At 29.1% G+C, this 17,226-nt stretch overlaps 3 protein-coding genes across 5 annotated transcripts; 2 read left to right on the top strand and 1 right to left on the bottom strand.

Moving 5' to 3' along the window:
• Positions 1-669: 669 nt before the first annotated feature.
• Positions 670-5,548, top strand: Phf5a (PHD finger protein 5a). Its single transcript, XM_066745508.1, has 3 exons — positions 670-1,026; positions 1,196-1,386; positions 1,469-5,548. Exons 1-3 carry the CDS (start codon positions 975-977, stop codon positions 1,556-1,558), a joined length of 333 nt encoding a protein of 110 aa, XP_066601605.1. The 5' UTR covers positions 670-974; the 3' UTR covers positions 1,559-5,548.
• A 116-nt stretch (positions 5,549-5,664) lies between these two features.
• LOC136784661 (uncharacterized) lies at positions 5,665-8,661 on the top strand. Of its 3 annotated transcripts, XM_066745501.1 has the most exons (3): positions 5,665-8,297; positions 8,381-8,435; positions 8,527-8,661. In XM_066745501.1, exon 1 carries the CDS (start codon positions 5,847-5,849, stop codon positions 6,810-6,812), a length of 966 nt encoding a protein of 321 aa, XP_066601598.1. In that variant the 5' UTR covers positions 5,665-5,846; the 3' UTR covers positions 6,813-8,297; positions 8,381-8,435; positions 8,527-8,661. The 3 variants fall into 3 exon arrangements, with proteins under 3 accessions (XP_066601598.1, XP_066601597.1, XP_066601596.1); XM_066745500.1 differs by having other exon boundaries at positions 5,665-8,435; XM_066745499.1 differs by having other exon boundaries at positions 8,381-8,606.
• Positions 8,662-8,739: 78 nt separating this feature from the next.
• retm (real-time) lies at positions 8,740-17,065 on the bottom strand. Its single transcript, XM_066745488.1, has 15 exons — positions 15,851-17,065; positions 15,327-15,476; positions 15,118-15,249; positions 14,247-14,375; positions 14,050-14,153; positions 13,702-13,781; positions 13,312-13,614; positions 13,129-13,217; positions 12,913-13,050; positions 12,715-12,835; positions 12,514-12,638; positions 11,354-11,600; positions 11,141-11,265; positions 10,934-11,076; positions 8,740-10,842 (listed from the first exon to the last, which is right to left on the bottom strand). The coding sequence occupies exons 1-15, from the start codon at positions 15,911-15,913 to the stop codon at positions 10,773-10,775; spliced, it is 2,019 nt and encodes a 672-aa protein (XP_066601585.1). The 5' UTR covers positions 15,914-17,065; the 3' UTR covers positions 8,740-10,772.
• Positions 17,066-17,226: the final 161 nt, after the last annotated feature.

Here is a 17,226-nt window from a genome sequence, read left to right as displayed (position 1 = left end):
ATGAGGATGAGAGAAACAATTAAGTGAAACAACATTTATAGAGACCGTGCACACCAACACAATGATAGCGAAGTGTCAATGTATAACTGTATACGTATAAATAAATTATACTCAAAAACTGCGAAAATTGACCGATAGTTTGCGGCCAATATACATTCTTATCTCACTGTCATTGTGCTCGTGTGCAGTGTGCACGGTCTCTACATACAGGGTGATTCTCTAACGGCGGGACATAGGAGATTCGTGTTAGTTGACTATAGCGCTCAGGATGATGGTATCTGAGTGCGCTGATTGGTCAATATCATGTAGTGCCAACATGAAATGGTCCGTTACCAATAGATGAATAAGAAAAATGAGACCCATTCGCCATTTTGGAGTGGAGAAGTATTTACATGCTAGTTGTAGCAGAAAGAGGTGTGAAATGGAAAAATGTCAAATAGTGAGGTTACTAAAGTAAAAATGGAAAATAATGAATGGAAAGTAAGAATATTCGAACTTTCCATTCATTATTTTCCATTTTTACTTTAGTAACCTCACTATTTGACATTTTTCCATTTCACACCTCTTTCTGCTACAACTAGCATGTAAATACTTCTCCACTCCAAAATGGCGAATGGGTCTCATTTTTCTTATTCATCTATTGGTAACGGACCATTTCATGTTGGCACTACATGATATTGACCAATCAGCGCACTCAGATACCATCATCCTGAGCGCTATAGTCAACTAACACGAATCTCCTATGTACCGCCGTTAGAGAATCACCCTTGTAAATAATTATTCTATAGGTGGCGCAGGTGACGTTTCAACTCACGAGTCCACGACTGTTCGACAGTTCGACACTGTTCGACACTACTTTCTCGCCCTAAAGGCGAAATCTACACAAGGATAAGAAAGAAAGAAGACACTACTTTCGACTGCTGCTAAGTGTACCGGCTACAACCAGCAGCAATCATTTATATAAATATAAAAAAATGGCCAAGCATCATCCTGACTTAATATTTTGCCGAAAACAACCGGGCGTTGGTAACTATTTTGCAAAAGACTTATTTTGATAAATTTTAAACAATAAAATTGTTTTTTATTAATTACATTAAAATTATACTACTTATAATAGTGAATTTTTCAAAACTATAAAATAATTAGTATTGGTTTGTGTGTGTGTATGTCAATATTAATAAATTTATTATTTCAGCTATTGGCAGACTTTGCGAAAAGTGTGATGGTAAATGTGTTATATGTGATTCATATGTGAGGCCTTGTACATTAGTTAGGATATGTGATGAATGTAATTATGGATCATATCAAGGGCGGTGTGTGATTTGTGGAGGACCAGGAGTATCAGATGCATACTATTGCAAAGAATGCACCATACAAGAAAAAGATGTAAAATTTCATTTTAGTATCTCAGGAAATTTAATTTTCCTCATTCGCTATTAATTTTAATATTGTATATTAACATTTCCAGAGAGATGGATGTCCTAAAATAGTAAACTTAGGAAGTTCTAAAACAGATCTATTTTATGAACGAAAGAAATATGGATTTAAAAGAAGATAATCATGAAGCAATGCATTAATACAGACTTAGACTCTTTTCAAATTAATTTTATACTAACAGTAAAATAATTTTTATTTTTATAATATTTATAATTAATAATTTCTTATTAGATGAAAAGTAAAGTTAAAGTTAATTGTCAGTTTATGTTTACATTCATTTCAAGTCAACGTTTGTATAACTAGGTTTCTATAAAGTATTGTCCGTATAATATGAAGTATATATATAATGTACAAAATTGATTCATAGGTTTCTCAGCTATAACATAGTATAAGAAATTTTGGCAGAAGAGTACAGAATAAAGAAGTGAAGTTAACTGAAAGGTCAGTAAATTTATTTGGTACATTATACAGGGTGTACTGTTTTAATATCTCACATAAATGTCTTTTTTATTGTTGATTATAGAAAATGACATGTCCAACAAAAGTTTTTTGACTTTTCAAGAGGGAAATAAGATATTATTACTAGTTTCCCTTGAAGGTTCATTTGAATACTATATAAAGACCAACTTAAATTTTTTAAATGGAACATCCTATATATTTTTACATATTCTTGTAGCTGACCTCAAAAGCTTTTGAAAGTACTATATTGATTTATCTATCTACTTAGTGGTTCACAAAATATTTCAGTTTGAAGCTATATATAGGTGATGGTTTAACTAACATAGTGTGTGGCCACTATGCATACACATGCATAGTTGTTCATTTATTTACAATTTCAAGTCAATATATTTCACAAACGGTTAGATGTAAAGATGATATAATATTTTGAAAAGCTCTTTGAGATCAGATACCAGAATATATAAAAATATATACAGTGTTCTGTTTAAAAAACTCAAGTTAACATTCATGTAATCTTTAAAGACACAAGGTTAAACTAATGATACTATCTTATGTCTCCCTCAAGGTTAAACAACTATTGTTTTTCATGTTTCTTTTTGCAATCAATGGTAAAACATTAATTTTTTATGAGAAATTAAAATGAAATACTCAGTGTATATACACAGGATATAATAATGATGTGCGGACAAAATTTAACGATACATGCAGAATGTCACTACGAATATTTTTTGTTCATAAATTTTCCATCTACCACTTGATCCTAGCTTCCTAAAAGTTAAGTCTTTGGACAACTAAAAAGATGAATGTACGCTCTGTAACTAAGTGAAAATGACTATGACAAAGTTTATTTATATTTTAAAAACAAATCGAACGAATAGAACTAGTTTGTTTAATTTTTTCTTCATTTCTTGAATCCAAATTTTACAAATCAATGTATTTTTAGTCATTTTGTAAAAAGTTGTCTTTACATTCCTCAAAATATTAATAAAAATACTTAGGTTATAAAATTATTATGCAGTTTTCAGAAGATATTGTAAAGCCAAAATACTTGTTCCATTTATTTAAAACGTAAGCAAGCTTCGTCGCAGTGTTCACAAAGCATTATCTTTTAAATTATATGCCAAAAATTGGCTTTCAAAAAACTAGGATCAAGCGGGAACTGCAGGAGACCAAAGTCATACATGCATTTATTAACAAAAATATATAATATAGTTATGTTCGGCATATATCTTAAAGTTATTTTTGACGCACATTACTCTTACAGTCTTACACCTTGTATAAGTTAGAATACAGTAGATCGTTTTATAAAAAGTAAAAACAAATTGAAACATTCATAAATATGATATATAGTTTTCAAAAAGTGGCTATATAATAAAGACAAAGTAATTTACAGGAAAGAATATTTTTTGCTATATTTATACTATTTTATATAAGTAGATCATGTCCTATTTTTTTGTTTCATAAAAAATGACTGTATATAGTTTCCAGACTAATGATTATTTTTGGTAAATATGTTTACATTCTTTACAACAAAATGAAGATAGTTACTTGCAACTATAATGTGATCCTTCACACCGATGTTACAGAGCAAAACGCATCTTAACGATACAGCGTTATTTGACGACCGATTTCAAACTTATTATATTATTTCAGTGACGTCGCGAACTCCTCTTTCTATAGTAAAATACTCAGCTTTTCGAATAAAACAAAAAAAGCAGTTTCAAAAATAATTATTTTTGCTTGTTTAAAAATATAATTACTGGAAAGAGCACTTTGCAGTGTTACTGAAATGGTACAATGAATTTAAGGTCGGTCGCAAATAACGCAGTATTGTTGACACGTGTTTTTGGATTTCTCGCTCTGTAATGTCGGTATAAGGGATGACATTAATTAAGTAAACAATGATTTAAGCCAAGAGAATAGCTTGTATTCAATGCAATATTTCTTTATCAAACTCAATTTTTGTTTAACAAATGTAGAAATATTGATTATTCTGAGTAATAATACAAAATATATTTTTCAGTATACTTATAAAAGGAAATAAAACTGTCATTTTATACTGATTTAGAAAAATAATTTTTATAATAGTAGTACAATCTACAGGAGACCATTTAGGGTAATTTGTACTATCGTCATTCGGGGTGAAATTGATCATTTGCATGTAAGATTTATCATTTTGCATAAATATTCATTATTATTGTATTCTTATATATTTATTTTATTGACAAAGATTTGAGGTGTTACATAATATGATGATATATAATTATTTTATATATTTCAACTTGAATGTGTTTCAAAGCTGACTGTGTAGGGGAGACCGGGGACAATTGTAACAAAAAGTGAATCTCATTTTTTTCCGAAGATCCTAGTAGTGTTAAAAATCTAAAAAAAAATTGTAATACTTACTACATATGTCTAGAATGCAAATATATTTTTATTGAAGTGATATTTTAATTAATCCATACGCAAACAATGAATATAGTATCACGTGCAATTTGTTACAATCGACACCACACAGGGGTCAATTGTAACACACCGATTTTCAATTGTAAAATGTGCGTAATTCCCATAGTGCATGGATAAAAAAGTAGTTGAAGATACTTCAATAAACGGAGTATGTTATCTAAAGGTTAACATGCACGATACAATGAAATTTACTTGTAAAAAATCAAAATAACCACTATTGACTGTTTTATAAAAATAAAATTCTTTTTATGAAAATTATTTTTATTTCTTGTAACATTTGAACATTTACTTGATCAGAACGATGTTTATTGCAATATGTAATGAGTTATTGAAGACGCGATAGAAACATCTATGATTTTCCTATTCAATTAGCATGGTACAGTCGGCATCAGTTTACTTGTTACAATTGACCCCACACGCTCCAAATTACTACGTAGTAAAATTTAGCCAAGGTAATTTCATATTTAAAAATCGTTCGACATTGAAAAATTGACTCAAAGAAATGACAATTTCAGTCATGTATTGAATTTTAATATTTACATAATGTATTTGAGCAATTCAGAGTTAAAGAGCAAGTGAAATAATTACAAAAGAGTGCCTAAAACTGATTTTCTCATTTCTACGAACAGTGGCTTAGCATTGGCTGTCCTAAACTATTGCAACTACAGCGTCTTGTAGTGTTCAAGAAAGGTACTGAACGATTTTAAATTTCACTAATTAGTCCAGTCAAATTAGCACAAAAATCAGGAAAGAATAACATTAAATCCGACGTTTTTGAATTTTTTTGCATTATCTAATATATACTATCGATAATGGAAAATTCAAAAATTCGAACTCCTAAGGGTTGTGCTAACGCCGCCATCTTAGAAAAGGGATGAAAAGGGGTAAATTGGAATATCTGGGCTCCTATTCTATGTACGAAGATGTTTTTTTTTAGTTTTGTTTGAAAAAATATCCTCTAGAAGTTTTATTTGACAAAATTTTTCATAATTTTTTGTCATAAAAAGTTATTGATGAAAAACTGTCAAAAAATTGTTTATGCTCTTGGTTATTTCTAATTATACTGTCTCAGGTAAATCTGGTCAAAAAATGATTCAAGTGTATTTTGTAGAGGATTAAAAACTGTTTAAATAACTAAAATGTAACATTTTAAAAACAATAAATACATTAAAAATTGTCTAACATGCTTCTGTAGATAATCATTTTTGGCGTTTCCATAATTCTCCAATAACATTAAAATCTGTTTGGATATTACGACGTGTGGCTGGAGTTAATGTTTGCTTTGTAATATTGGCAATACGTATTCTCCTTAATGTCAACAGACAAATTTCAAATTTAAAAACAAGCTGTATAGGCTGCGGAATATAAGATCATCTTCTATCTATTCAGTACAGAACTATCTGCATAGTTTCAAACATAAGATACCGTCGCATAGAGTGAGTTAGAATTATTGACAATTTTGAATTAAGACGTTTAACGAAAAAATGGATATGAAGTGCTTTATATGTGATAAAGAATACGGTGTAGATAAAATTTCTATTCTTAAAGAAAAGGGGATGCGTACTTTGTATTTGTATGCTGTGAAAAGAGGTGATGTTGAACATGCGCGTATGTTGGAAAATCTTGATAGTGTAACAATTCATACTTCATGCTGGAAATCATATGTTAATGAAAAAATGGCTGCTGCAGCTTTACGTCGTCGGAATAGTGCACCATCGATCTCAGCATCAACAACATCAGAAGTAACACCCTCATCATCCTCGCAATCACCAAATTATCCACCGCAAATTGATTTCAGTGGACGCTGTCTGTTCTGTGATGGAATAATTGACGAGGTATTCTTTCAAAATCAACAAAAACTATCCTTAGAAAAAAGAAGAGTAGTTCGTAAAGTCCGTAGCAATTCGATACGCGAACTGAATTATCTTAGATATCAACATTTCATTAAATCGTCCAAGAAAACAAAATTTAATTTATTATCGTTGCCTCCTACTGCTGCAGCTGCACAACAACATACATTTCGTACCTATTACCAAATGCAAACCTGGCTCGGCTTATACCTTGATCCCTTAAAATGGGGGTGGCAACGAACACCAAATGGACTTGAGCCAATTATGACAACTCAGGATCCAGCACCACCTAGTATTATGCAAACAATATCGTGTAAGTGTAAGAAAAAATGTGGCGCAGCTTGTGGTTGCTATAAAGCTGGACTTCACTGTTCAGATATATGTGAATATTGTTGCGGAAAAACTTGCAAAAATATTCTTCCGCTAAATAATTTATTAGAGGATGAAGATGAATGTGACGATTTCGAATTACAGACTTTAGAGTTTACAGGAAATAATGAAAACGATCCGGAAATAGATCACGTCGTCTTCGACACTCAAGAAACAATTACTGAGGTACCTACGTCTAGTCCATTGGCTAAAAGACCAAAACTAAATTAATAATCATTTCTATACATTATTAAAAATAAAAATATTCATTCGTGGAATATACCTATTTTTTATACCGGGGACACCACGTTAAAAAAAATGCGCCTGTAGCTTTACCTCAATGGTGGTGTGGAAAAAAGTTATAAAACAAAACTATATTTAAACAAAAAGATGAAAAAGAGTAAATTAATTTTAATTATTATATTAAAAGCACTTATAATATTGTTTTCTTCTTAAAATCAAATAAATCGAATATCAATCAAATTTAGTGTCTTTTGCTTATTATTTTTTTACCCTTCCCCTCCCCTCTAAACTAATCTTCTACGCGTGTACTAAAATTATAGAAAATTTAATCCTCTATAAAATATAATTGAAATATTTTTTGACCAGAGTTACCTGAGACAGTATAATTAGAAATAACCAAGAGCATAAACAATTTTTTGACAGTTTTTCATCAATAACTTTTTATGACAAAAAATTATGAAAAATTTTGTCAAATAAAACTTCTAGAGGATATTTTTTCAAACAAAACTAAAAAAAAACATCTTCGTACATAGAATAGGAGCCCAGATATTCCAATTTACCCCTTTTCATCCCTTTTCTAAGATGGCGGCGTTAGCACAACCCTTAGGAGTTCGAATTTTTGAATTTTCCATTATCGATAGTATATATTAGATAATGCAAAAAAATTCAAAAACGTCGGATTTAATGTTATTCTTTTTGCTAATTTGATTGGACTAAATGGACGGAGCCGCAAATTTGAATGTTACAATTGTCCCCGGTCTCCCCTACCTGACGTTATTTGTCTTACACTTCAATATCAATTTCATTTCGAATTACGGTATTTATAAATTAATAAACACATCAGTAAAAGGTGTCAGCTCAAATTTTTTGAAAACATGGTCTAATGTATGTTTTGAGAACTCTAAATATAGATTTAACTTTCTGTTAGTTTTTTTATGTCAAGCGCGTCATATAGCGAATACTGAACATTGCACAAGCTATATCAAAAGTTTAATGTCAATTTACTCAAAACATTGAAAGTGTAAGTTAAACCTTCTTCCACTGATATCTTCAACTGATTTCAGGTTATTTTCAATTTCAAGCTAAAAAAATAAACTAAAATTATTTTAAATAGAATTTTGATTATTTACATATTTTCTTCTAATCAGATTTCACAATACAACCATAAACAGTTTATACTTTAAAATAATTATTTTTAACAATATATTATTTTCACACTATATTGCTTTCTTTGTGAGCAATATTTGGGTTACTTAAAATTATTTTTTATTTATAATTTAATTCTTAATCTAAAATTTATTGTGGTGATTAAAGTTATATTTTGTACTACTTCTATATGTAATTTGTCACAAATTTCTATATTTTATTAATAGATGTCTTAACAAAAATCACTTGTACCACAAATGATCTATAATTTTATTTAAATGAGGTAATATAATCGGACAGTGTGTTAAAATCTATGTTTATATTATGGTAAGTTCAAATATTTTATTTTAGTTTTAGTGAAAATTAATAAGAAACATGTAACTTAATACATATTCTTTTTCACAAAATAGTTACTTAAACCATTTATTATTTCAATACTTTGATAAAAATATCAACTCTATTAAGGTAATAAATAGAATAGTATAAAATAATTTATATTACAAAATATTTTTGTAAATTTAATAATTATGTACAATTTAATATTTTATGCTTTTAGGTAACTATGTATTTTGGCCAGAAAACGCACATAACAGAATATAAACCTATTTAAAAATTGATCATTTATAATACCGCTAATGTGGTTAAGTATTCAAATATGATGCATTCAAAAGATCTTAAAAATTATAAAGATGATAACAGGCATATAATAAAATCAAGCTTTTGTTAGCTTAAAAACTGAAGGTTTGTCTAAGAGTAAAAAATTGGCGCATAAGTATATTTAAATTTATAAATAATTCAGTATATAATCATGAGTATTTTTCCATGCTTGGTTATACAAACATCATTATTTGTGTGTAGCTACAAAATTTTGATTTGTACAATCTACAGGAAAGTTATTTTTCCGATTCCTTTTTAATCAAACTTATGTATATATTAAGGAATGCTATATTAATTTATAAAGGGTGTTCCCTTTAACTTGTTCCAATCCGTGAATGTAACAAATGTGTATATCTGTAACTACAAGAGATACCTATTGTTTGCTTAATATTTTTTTCAATCTAAACAGAAATGAGATTTTAAAAGTTCATATGCAAAAAAAAATTGATATTTATTATTTTAGTTGCAGAAATAAACGAATTTAAATATTTAATAAAGTAAAAAACTTTTACATGTGTACAGAAAGGATTTATATATAATATTATTTACAAGCTATCTATGATTATCATTTACTAATCTAAAAATTCTAAATAGAAAGATCAACTTTTCCGAAGAGAAATTATACATTTTATTAAAATTGTCAATATTTACCACAAGTTACATAACAATATGTTCAGGTCAAGAGGCTAAATAAATTATTATGCCGCTTGATAAATATTCATAATTTTAAAAAGACTTATAATAGTTTACTGTAATTATGATAATAGCAACAAAACAATATAATAACCGTATTTTAAATTATTAATATTTTTCCAGTTACAAAAAAATTCGTTGAATAGAAATTCGTTAGGTCAATATAATTGGTTTTTATGGAGCTCTACATAAAATACATATATATATATAACTTAAACTTGTCGTTATGTAACTCGAAATATATTGACAATATTAACAAAATTTATAAGATTTTGCTCTCTTCTAGAATTAATTTATTTATTTTCAGCTCTCGTCTTGTGGTGACAGATATTCCGACATCTTGTATAGAAGCACAATTCATTACACATGAATACTAAAAATATTTTTATTTACCTTTTTTATCATCGACTTTAAATAACCAAAATTTTATTCATCTATAATCAAGAATTCTTTCAGATACTTCATATTTAACACTGGTATAAATATCATTTCTAAATATAATAATTATATCTCACTATTTAAAATTAGCTACCGAAAAACTTTATTAAAGATAATCATCTCTGTAATGTATTATTAATTCTTTAATTTACCTATAATTATCTAATATCTTGAGCTCTAAATTAACGTTAAAATTTGGTTTATAATTAATATATTAATATCGAATTCATTAAAGGCTTTTCTTTATTAACTACTCACCCTAACTAATTTATCGAAAAGCATATGATAAAAATTAGCATTTGCTACTATAAATAATATAATGTTACTATACTCAAATCTATATGGCATTAACACCAATTATAATCTTCTAGTTCATTTTATGGAAATCTTTGCTACATAAAAATTTGTGATCTTTTTAGGTTTTCGTCATGAAACTGGAAATTTGCTTATTATTCAAATGAATTGACAATTATTGTTCATAAATATCTACAGCATAAAAGCACAGCTTTTTATCGTCAATTTTTTTATTTAAAGTTTAACTAAGTTACTGTTATCTTAATATATTTTCTAAAGTTAATACAGGGTACTTGGATTAAAACCACCATTTTATACACTATTTACTACAATTATTTAGTTCTATTTTCGAAGCTATGTCAACAAATTTTAATTATAACATTATGTTTAAAATGACTACCATACCATTTATTAAGATGGTAGTGCAACTTTAATTATTTATGCAATAAATAATTTTCAAGTATATATACAAATTTCCATCAAAGGCTTCAATGAAATAATGTTTCAAATATACATAAAGTTCTTTATAATTTCAAATAATGCCTATTATTTAACAAGAGAGTAGCCTTATTATTTAAAATAAATGTTGCCCCCTATGTTATGCTTTACGCATATTGACTCTTTTTCTTAGATGTCAAAAATAATAAAATAAATCGCGCAAAATCTTTTTACCTTAAATTTCAAGTTTCATCAGCTTTCATGCTTGCTTAAATTTGCTTCTCATCTAGATAAAGAAGAACTTGCCACAGATCTGCCACTTACTGCTGATTGCAAACTCATCATAGAACCTCTGTAGGACACAAATATAGATAATACAATTATTTTACATAGATATAATATATAGTATTAGGAAATAAAAAATAAATAATTTAGACAAGTACCTATAATGTACTGATGGTAAAGTTTCATAAAAGTACATAAGTTGAGCTTTATGAGAACCAATGGATGGAAGAAATTCAGCTTGATCTTCCTGATTTTGCCATTGCAAAATATAAATACCAGCTTCTTGCATTATATGTGTGCCCTATAAAAATTTGAGTTAATAATTATTTCCTTTGGTAAAATAATTTTTTAGTACCCTTAAGTACCTGAATACTTTCGCCATCGTGGCATATAACGCTAGGCTCCACTTTTAAATACCCAGTAGTTTCCTTGACGTCTTTTACGATTGGTCCTTCATGATCATTACAAGTGGTAGGCTCAAAACAGTGATCTAAAAAATATTTTTTTCAGTGAATTGATAGCCTACAAACATATGAAATTGCAAATAAGTTCAGGTATAAAACACAAATATAGATAACCTTTATTAGATTCATTCTCGCAAGAGCTAGATTTATGTAATACAGAAAATATTACATTGTGCCGCATAACATCAAAATCCCATGTTAAAACTGCTCCTTGATCATTGCAATGTATTAATACTTGATGAGTTTGTCCTCTACTTAAACTTATAGAGTGGTAAAGACTATGTTCGTGCTCCCCTGAGGTACCTTCTAGGTCCGCTCGATATAAATGCTTTGGTACAATACCTCCCTCCATAGCGTAAGTCTGATATGATTAAATTCATTAAAAATATGTTAATAATGATGATTAAGTTTAAACTAAAGTTGTAGAATACATAAATTAAAATATGAAAACAAAATATTTGTGCTTTTAAATAAACGTGTACTGAACTGAGTTTCGAACAATGATTGCTTTATATCTCTGCTTAATTAATAACACTTTTCAATAAAGGTAAAGTCCAAATTGTTTCATAACATATACGAATTGAAATTATAAAATATTCTTATAAAAGAATTTTCTTGCAGGTAAAATTTATGCAATCTTCTTGCTCAGAAAATAACAGAAACACTCCGAAAATTATTTCATGACCGCATGTCGTGCGAAAATAAAGCGTTTGAGTGAGATATAAGCAGACTGAACTTACATAGCTGTAAGAATGATTGCATTGATCATGTTACGATGTGCTCCTGAAGTCTACTTAAACATGAGCTGATCTTCTAAAGTTGCTACTGCAGATGGACTATACACAGTATGCTTTGTATACTATAGTAAGTGAGAAATACCATAATATATTGAAAAAAAAAACTTTTTCATCAAAGTGTAAGTTTTTTTATTATTTTTTTGAAGTGGATTGCACGACACGTATAAAAAATTATTTATCTTACTCCACTGCTAGTTGCGTCGAAAACGTAAAATCTTCGAGGTACCGTAATATTCACCTCACATATATGGTCCTGATAGTTAAGACAATAATTCAGTACTAGTACAAGTTTTTTTGCTAACAAAAAACATAGAACCGCTACAACAGTCCCATATAATATTAGTTTTTGTATTTTACTTTTACTATGATTTAAAAAATATTATAAATTAACTTTAATTATTGTAAACGATTCCCCTCTATTTTATATGATGAATGAATGAAAGATGTAAATAACATTTTAATCAACAATATATTTACCTCCGATGATCCGCCTAGGAAATCTGGAATAAATTCTTGATCTATATAATCACTAAGTCCTCTTGTGCCTTGTTCTTGATAGTCGGTGCCACTGTACAATATAAATTTTTTCCTCGTATTCTCGTCTATAAATAAATTTATTGGTAGTAGCATGAAGGTGTACAGTAAACAAACTAAAATACTAAAATTATTATATCTTACGGATAAAAGTACTAATGAGAGTCCACAATATAGGAAAGCACCTCGGTGCTCGCATAATCAAGACTCTTCCCATCGTCTCAGGATAATTAGCTTCTACTATTTCAATGATTCTTAATAGAGCCTAAAATATAACTAAGTTGTAATATTAACAAATATAGAAATATATTGTGCTTATAAACTATAACTTCGAGTCTGTACCTTAATTCCAGGTCTCCATAAATGACGCATATTTAAGCCTTCCAAATCAATCAGTAAAGTCCATTGGGATACTGGATGACCCCAAACAGCTGTAGCTTCATCCATCAATAAAAGACCTTCTTCGCAAATATGTAAAGCCTAGAATACACAAAATGAATTAAATAAAATCCACTTTTAACTTTTATCATATGATTATCTGAAAACAAAACTACTTACTAATAATAATAGACCATCTTCTCCTATTGATTTAAGTAATCCTTTAACATCCATTTGGCCTAGTCTTAAGATATATAAAGGCCTTCCATCTATATATAATCATAGAAGTAGATAAATATAATTATATTTATACATTCAACATCTTTATTAATTTAACATTGCTTATTAAGTAAATATCCTTGCCTTTGTCAAAATGATGCCAGCCTCCATGAAAATAATCTTTCACCACTTGAGGAGTTTCATATTCTTCCAAAAGTTTATCAATTTGATGTTTTTTCCTCCAGTGAAGAGATTGTGTTAGCATTTCTCGAGCTTTATCAACATTAAATTCACTAGCTCTTAAGAATCTAAGTAATGTTGCATCACCAGGAACTGAGCTTCCCCTGAGTTCTTCTATGCTATGTCTCAATTGTACTAGTTTACTTTCTTGAAGCATGTCCAATTTCCCTAAGTATCTTTCTATATAGTCAGAAGATAGTTGTAACTCTATACCAAAAAGAAAATGATAGGCATTTATAATTCAAAAACTATATTAGAAACTTCCATTAATTAAATATTTACAAAATTTCATACCTCTGTTACTAGGCAGTTTGGTTTCAGCATTGCACAATTCTTTGTCTGCATGTAATTCTTGGCATTCTTTTTCAATATTCCTACAAAACAAACTATTACAGATGTTGAAAAATGTATTTTTCATCTGATATTTATATAAGCAATATTGAAAATATTATACTTTTGTTAATGAAATTAAAAACATAAAAATATTTTGCAAAATACAATATTTCTGAGGCAGGCATAAGTGCACTACATGCTTCTTACATTTGTAGTACCCACTTCTGACAGTAAAAACTATTTTTCAGTATAAAAAATCTGTCCCAAAAATGTTGTATTTTTTTGTAAGAATGTAGTAAAGAGGCTCACGTTTCTTTTGGAGATTCTTCTTTGGGAGAACACTGCCAAGGTTCTACATATGTCACACCTTCTTCTTTCAGTTGATTTATAAAATACTCTATAATTTCTTTACCCTAAAATACATATTTTTAATCATCACATATAAGATTATATAAAAATCAATTGATATATATATATATATATATATATATAGGTATTAAACAAACTTTAGCTATATTTTGAGCATATTGCTTCATTGCTAATTTTTCCATGGAATTTTCAAACCCAAAAAAATTTCGTATGTCTAAACTTGCAGTTTGCTCAAAGCAAGTCCATTCAGTATTTTCAGGATGGACCTGTAAAATCAATTTAACATTATTTTGTTAGGTGTTGAATTTTTAAAGGAGCAGCTGAATAATTTGCAGTGTAGTGAGAAAGAAAAAAAAGTTTACTAACAAAAATTATATGGTTTAGATCATATCATCAAATCATGCAATTCATTTGACCTTGAAATGTTATTTAAACATCACATGAAGGTATCCTTGAGGTTTTGAAACAGAACTATTTATTATTTTATTATATATTCTTTTTCCTTATTTCAAGAGCTTTTCAAAATCCCCTTTTTACTTTTTTTATTTCATCCAGTTGTTTATAAAATATTCTAAGTTAAAATTGCATGTAGTTATGGATTTAACTAAAATTGTATGTAACTGGAACTTGTACACATGCAGTCATTCACCTATGTATACTTTCAAATTGAAATATCTTATAAACAACTAGATGAAATGGACAAAATGAAAAGAGTATTTAAGAAAAATCAAAGATAAGATAGAAAAATATGCAATAAAAATTAGAGGAAACAATATAAAAAATTCAAGGGAACCTTTATATAATTCTTAAATAATGTTTTGAAATCTATCCAGTTGCATTTTTTGGTAACTACATTAAACCGTAAAACTTTTGATAGAAAAGGTCTTTGATTTTCTCACTATGATGCAGGTTAATCAGCTGTTCTGTTGAAAACAAGCATTCTGTATATTTACATATGCAATAGCATGACAATTATTGCTTCTTTAATACTTGCTACTAATTACTTACAAAATATCTACATTTTTCTAAAACAGTAACCCGAGAGGAGAAACTTTCATTATATGCCTCAATTTCTAAAACACTGTTACGTCTGTCAAGGACATTTTTCTGAATAAAATATATAAAATCCACTCCAATAATCTACAACATAAAATAGCCGAATTAGAGGAGAATTCATATTTATTTAATTAACAATCATTAAGAATTTGCTTATATACTTTTTTCAAAATGTATGGAGCATCAACATTTAATTTACATCTGCGTTCAGTTATCCTCATAGCTCCTCCTTGGGTTTCTTCATCCACCATTATTTCACACCCTACAAAAACTGGGATCTGTGAGCAAGTGGGAAACCTTCGTTCATATGCCTAAAAAAGGAGCAAATTGATTGTAAATTTTATTATATTTTAATTTCATCAAAATAGCTCTCAAGTTATACATTAAAAAGAAAACTTAATTTATATAGATTAGTAAAATAATAACAAAGGCACTCAACTTCCAATTGTAATATAATGGTGTGATTATATGATAAGTAAAAACTCACTAAAGAGAGTATTATACATCAATAATTCTTTACTTCAACTTTTACTTGACCCTGAATTGAAAGTTCTGTTTTTATAGCTATATAAAATACGTGTATTTGTATGATTTGTATAAAGAACATATCTAGACTCTAAATAGTTGTAAATATTTTATACCGAAGATATGTAGAAATTTTATCCCTTTATGATAAGAAACGTACCATCATGACAAGCGCAAAAGGATGCTTATAAACCCGTACGGGTGATTGATATTCTTGCACCATCGTGAAAATCCTTTCTTTAACGTTAGAAATCGTCAAGCGTTGCTCTGACAAAATACAATATTAAAGAAACCACTGGAATTCAATTTCAACAGCACAGCAAAGCACAGAAATCTTACTATAAAGCTTCAAATCCTTGTCAAATCCAATAACTTGGCACACTTGTAACACACAATTGACATTCAGACCCCACCACACTCAAAGTTAGAGTTAGCTGGAGTATAATACTATAGCTGCAAGAGTGACCTTACATTACAGCTTTATACTACATTACATTACCAGAGAAATTATACAAAAAACCAGTCCGAGTTAAGCTAGTGCAGTTTTCCGCAATGAATTAATGACCAATAAAAATACTACAACACCACCGCTATCACTTGTCAGCCAACAGCTGCTTTCTGGGGTCTCACGAGTACTCACGACGCTCACGACTCACTCAATGAAGTGCTCAATACTGCTCACTGCTGCTCGCTCACTACACTCACTGATTCACTAGTCACTACCAGTCACTACAGTCACTACTTCATCCAGGGCCGCTAGCTGTTCCTTTTTCTTTACATTACTCCCCTGGATTGGATTTCGGATAGGCCAGACCGCAAAAAACCACAAGCACAACTTCAATAATCGAAGTTTAAGTTTTCAATCGAATGATTTGGCTCGACTCAATATATACTTAACTAATATTAAAATACTGAAATTGACAAAATTCGACAGTAGTGATCCTAGGAATTAAATGACAGGAACTGCAAAAAATTAGAAGTATAAGAGGGAGGGGATGTAACACAATACGTACACACTAGACACAGTCCAAAAAGTGTCGTGTGTTGCGTGTTAATCAAGCTCAAAATCGTATTCAGTAGGAATTTGATCTGTGTGAAATTGATTCATCGACCTTTCAGCTAACTTACGTACTTTCTCCGCCAATCTTGAAGAGTCGATTTAAAATTTCCTTTTCTCACCCACACCTCCCACACCTGCCTACACCACTACTAATCTAACCTACACTATAGCAGAAGCATAAGGTCTGTTCTTTTTTGTTGCATTAGTGCAATAAGTGGGAGTGCAAGGAATGAGAGAACATGCATGCCTCGTATATTTATTAACCCTTATCTAACAATAATTATCTTTTAAAAAGTTCCACATTCACTCGAAAATTATTACTCGATCTCCTAAGAAATTATTCAAATGCTTCAATTACTCGTGATCATATTTGATTGAATTTTATGGTCATTAGTTTGTTGTCTACATATGTACATACTATGTATACATATGTACATAGTAGTATGTATGTATGCCTCGACGGCCGTATATACATG

The sequence above is a fragment of the Prorops nasuta genome, unplaced genomic scaffold (genome assembly GCF_024137725.1).
Source record: "Prorops nasuta isolate Cenicafe-Biocafe unplaced genomic scaffold, Cenicafe_Pnas_1.2 PNAS00062, whole genome shotgun sequence".
NCBI classification, from domain to species: domain Eukaryota; kingdom Metazoa; phylum Arthropoda; class Insecta; order Hymenoptera; family Bethylidae; genus Prorops; species Prorops nasuta.
Note: the sequence above shows the minus strand (reverse complement) of the source record. Positions and strands in the feature narration are given on the sequence as shown.

Coding starts and splice junctions, on each gene's coding strand:
- Phf5a (XM_066745508.1), top strand. CDS start 975: ATGGCCAAGCATCATCCTGACTTAATATTTTGCCGAAAACAACCGGGC. Junction 1,027..1,195: donor CCGAAAACAACCGGGCGTTG/GTAACTATTTTG, acceptor TTATTATTTCAG/CTATTGGCAGACTTTGCGAA. Junction 1,387..1,468: donor GCACCATACAAGAAAAAGAT/GTAAAATTTCAT, acceptor TAACATTTCCAG/AGAGATGGATGTCCTAAAAT.
- LOC136784661 (XM_066745501.1), top strand. CDS start 5,847: ATGGATATGAAGTGCTTTATATGTGATAAAGAATACGGTGTAGATAAA.
- retm (XM_066745488.1), bottom strand. CDS start 15,913: ATGGTGCAAGAATATCAATCACCCGTACGGGTTTATAAGCATCCTTTT. Junction 13,615..13,701: donor CAAACTGCCTAGTAACAGAG/GTATGAAATTTT, acceptor TTTTTGGTATAG/AGTTACAACTATCTTCTGAC. Junction 11,601..12,513: donor TCCTAGGCGGATCATCGGAG/GTAAATATATTG, acceptor TAATCATATCAG/ACTTACGCTATGGAGGGAGG.